At 65.0% G+C, this 3,909-nt stretch overlaps 2 protein-coding genes across 2 annotated transcripts; both read right to left on the bottom strand.

Annotated features, from left to right (window-relative positions):
• Positions 1-26: 26 nt before the first annotated feature.
• MNEG_9925 (hypothetical protein) lies at positions 27-866 on the bottom strand (the record flags this gene model as incomplete). The annotated part of the gene is made up of 1 exon (XM_014041607.1): positions 27-866. A coding segment is annotated over one exon (840 nt), but the record flags the coding sequence as incomplete, so codon positions are not given.
• An 815-nt stretch (positions 867-1,681) lies between these two features.
• On the bottom strand, positions 1,682-3,707 carry MNEG_9924 (Sulfate transport system permease protein cysW; the record flags this gene model as incomplete). Its single annotated transcript, XM_014041606.1, has 6 exons — positions 1,682-1,854; positions 2,106-2,214; positions 2,479-2,603; positions 2,820-2,881; positions 3,245-3,327; positions 3,612-3,707. 6 exons carry the CDS (start codon positions 3,705-3,707, stop codon positions 1,682-1,684), a joined length of 648 nt encoding a protein of 215 aa, XP_013897060.1.
• Positions 3,708-3,909: the final 202 nt, after the last annotated feature.

Below are 3,909 nucleotides of genomic sequence, written 5' to 3'. Positions count from 1 at the left end.
GCCCCGGCCGCGGGCCGCCCGGCGACCTGCTGGCTGGCCGCGGGCTGCGGCGCAGGGGCCCCTGCGCCGGCCTGCTTGTCGGGGCCCGCGCTCGCGCCCGCGCCGGGCGGCGCGTGCTGCGCTAGCGCGGCGCTCAGTTGGTCGGCCAGGCCAAGCTTCGCGGCCGCCAGCGCCGCGGCGGCCGCGGACGACTGAGACTGCGGCGGCGCGAGCGCGCCTGCGGCGCCCTTGCCGCTCTTGGTGGTGCCGCCGCCCTTGCCGGCGGCAACGCTATTGGTCTTGCCGCCGCCCGCACCGCTTTTGAGGCCGCTCCTCAGGGCTGCTTGCACGCTGAGATCCGGCAGCTTGGCCGGCCCCGCCTGGGCCGCGACAGCCGCGGCCAGGGCAGCTGCATTGGTGTTGGGGGCCGGCGCACCATTGTGGCCGCCCTTGGCCACGGGCCGAGGAGGCTGGTGGCGCTTGAGCGCGGGTGGTGGCACCCGCGCCTGCACCTGCTGCAGCTGAGGTTGCGGCTCCTGGCCCGTCCCTCTCGCGGGCGCGTCGGCGGGTGTGAGCGCCTCTGCGGCGCCGTCCCTGTCAGCCTCCATGCTGCCCGTGATGTTGGGTGCAGTGCGGTGATCCTGCCCTGCAGATCCAGGCACAGCGCTCGCAGCGTCGCCTGACGCAGCTTGCGACCCCTCGCGGGCGCACCTCGCTTCTGCACGCTGTGCCAGCGGCGCACCCGCCCGCGCTTCTGACGGCGCGCACGCGCGGCCGCTGCCGGCGCTGCCGCCGCCAGGGTCGCTGCCGCACGCAGGCCGTGCGCCGCAGCTGCGGACGCCCGCGGGCGCGCCCGGGGCGGGTGGTCTCGGCATGACCGCCGCCATGTCACCGGCTCAGACCTGCTGGCCCGCGCCGGCGTCTGCTGAATGTGTCGTTTGCTCTCGCTGCGTGAACCAGGGTCCCGCGCCACTGCATGGCCCTGCGTGCGCAGATCCCAAGGGGACTCGCGATCCTACGGCGCGGCACGCGGCCCGCCTCGCGCAAGACCTGCACCTGCGGTCCGATCGCCCCAGCACCAAACACGTCTGCGCGTGCAGGTGCGCACGGGCGCGATGACGCAGCTTGAACCCTCGTGCTTTGGACCGCGTAGGCGCTGCCAGACGCTCGCGCCGGTGTTGCAGGCTTTGGCCACGGGCTGGTCCGAGCGCTGATTTGGTGCAAAAAATCACATGATGCTGGAATCACGGAGTGCCGGCGTGGCACACAGCGCGCGCGCGCGAACAACGAATCGAAATCGCTCGAAATTGCTCACGAGCTCGAAGGTCCTTGCTTCGTTCACACCGAAGGCAGCTTTGATAAGTCCTTGTTCTACTGCTTGAGCCCCAGCCCTTCGCTCGTCACGATCATGATCATGAAGCCTCAGCAGGATGTCGTTCAATTCTTATTGCAGCGAAGCACTTACAAGTTTGCTGCAATCTTTGAACAGCTCGTCACCTTTGAACACCAACAGACCAGACAGGCCCACCAAAATATCAAGTCGGAGCCCTTGCGACAGGGCACCTTCATTACCGTATGCGCGTCTGTACATGGCACTAACAGGATTTTGCAAAACTCACGCGATAATGATGTAGGGAAGGCGAAGTCCCACACCTTGCTGCTGCTGATGGGTGCCCACCCCCCAAAGCCGCTGATCACGTCTTCACTTTGCGGCCTCGGCCGCGGCCGCCTTCTCGACGCGGTCCTTCACCCACAGCGTCATCAGCGCGAGCAGCGACAGCAGCACGGCGGCGGCAAAGGCGGCCTCCGTGTTGTACTCCTTGTAGGCGCTCTCGACAAACAGCGTCAGCGTCTGAGTCTTGCCGATGATGTTGCCTGCAACCCATGCAGTGATCGAGTCAGCAAGGAGGCTCGTGCAGTCAGTCGGTTCAGGTTTGATCGCACCCTTCTCTAGCAGTGCGCTTGCACGTTCCAAGGTATCACGCGTTGCGTCCTCGCACGGCCCCTGCCGTCCAGGCCCCATGCGCACGCCCTGTGCGGCTGGGCGCTCCCTGTTTGATTACAGGACCCGCAAACGCTGCGCAACCATGCACGCACCCTGCACAAGAAACTCCCGGGTCCCGCACCTGAGATTACGCTGACCGCGCCGAACTCGCCCATGGCGCGCGCGTTGGTGAGGATGATGCCATACATAAGCCCCCAGCGGATGTTGGGCAGCGTCACGTGCCAGAACACCTGGCGGATGATCGCGCGAGTCGACAGGAATCCCTATTTGGTGACAAATTCAATATACGCGCTTGCAATAAGGGCCGATCTGCATAAGCCTACAAGCCATATTAGGGAGTTTGGTCATGACAACCATCCCTACGTGCCAAGTACCCCCCTCGCCGCTCAACCCCTGGCGTATCTTGATATTGTACGTTGCAAGCGCAGCCTCCCAAACCAGCCAAACACTGACCAGGCGGTGGCGCCGGCCCCCCCTTTCAGCGCCGTCCGTACCTGCAGCGGGTTGGCGCCCAGTGTGCGGGCGGCCTCCTCCTGGGAGAGATCCATTTGCTCCAGCGTCGGGATGAGCTCCCGCACAACAAAGGGCATCGTCACAAACATGGTGGCCAGCGCCATGCCTGGCCGGAGTTGAAAAGACGGGTGTTGGGGTGTGTGAGTGACCGCGCGCATGAGTGTGTGCACGCTTTATGTCCACGTGTGTGCGTGTGCGTAGATGCGTGCCGACCAGGAGTGTGCATTTGCAAACAACTGGTTGCAACCGGCGCGCGCGCTGCTGCAGCGGCGCTTGTCAGTTCCCAGCCGTACTGTGTCGGAAAGCCGCGCCCATCACCCACCAGGGAACGCGAACACAATGTTGAAGCCGTGCTCAGCCAGGAATGATGAAAACCAGCCAGACCTGGCAGTTTTCAAGGGGTGTGAGCGAGGAGTGAGTGACGAGGTGTCGCCACGCTTACACACTCGCGCGTGCGTGCACGTGCGCGTGCGCATGCGCGCGTGCACACACGCACACGCACACACATCACACATACACACGCACACACCACACTCTCGTTGATGAGCGCGCAAGCACAGATGCTCCCTTCCTCGCAAACACACACTCTCTGACACACCAACAATGTGAGTTCACCCCCCCCCCCACACACACACACACAAACAATGTTCACGCCAGCTCATGCGCACACGCACAAACACCTCACACACGCGATGACGGTCACAGCCATGACGCACAAACGGCCACGTGACGCGCCTGACCCCTCACCTGCCGTACAGCAGGGTCAGCATGAGGCCCGTGACCACTGGGCTGATGCTGAAAGGCATGTCCAGCAGGGACAGCAGCAGGACCTGCACACGTGGCCGGCGAGAGGACATCGTGAAGAGGGTGGCTGACTGGTGACAGCACCAGAGGCTCCAGGGACGCGCCGCCAGAGGAACCTCCAAGCAGCAGCAGTCGGCTGCAAAGCTTGAAGCTGAGCCGCCTGCAAAAATCTTCCGGCCGCCGTGCACAGCGGTCAGCAGATGTTCTGCAAGCGTTTCCTCGGCTGGCACATCGAGGGGGCAGCCGCGCCTCACTTGGCAAAACCTTGCCGCCGGGTGACCAGCAAGCCGCAGCCGTGACTGGCACGCACCTTCCCGGGGAACTCGTTGCGCGTGATAAGGATGGCGGCCACAGTGCCGAAGACCGAGTTGAGGGGCACGCTGACGGCCGCCAGCATCAGCGTCATCTTGAGGGCGTGTGCAAAATCTGGCTGGAACACGTGCTCTATAAAGGGGCCCAAGCCATTGTGGAAGGCCTGCAGGTGGGGCGGGGCGATTTGGGGTTGGTGTACGTGGGGGCGTAGGATGGGAGGGGGGGGGGGTGATGGGCGCGTGGCGGGGGGGGGGGAATGACGCGCTGGGGGCGAGGGTGACTCTGCGTAGGGGGCG

The sequence above is a fragment of the Monoraphidium neglectum genome, assembly GCF_000611645.1.
Source record: "Monoraphidium neglectum strain SAG 48.87 unplaced genomic scaffold scaffold02113, whole genome shotgun sequence".
Lineage (NCBI taxonomy): Eukaryota > Viridiplantae > Chlorophyta > Chlorophyceae > Sphaeropleales > Selenastraceae > Monoraphidium > Monoraphidium neglectum.
This window is presented reverse-complemented; position numbering and strand designations above follow the sequence as displayed.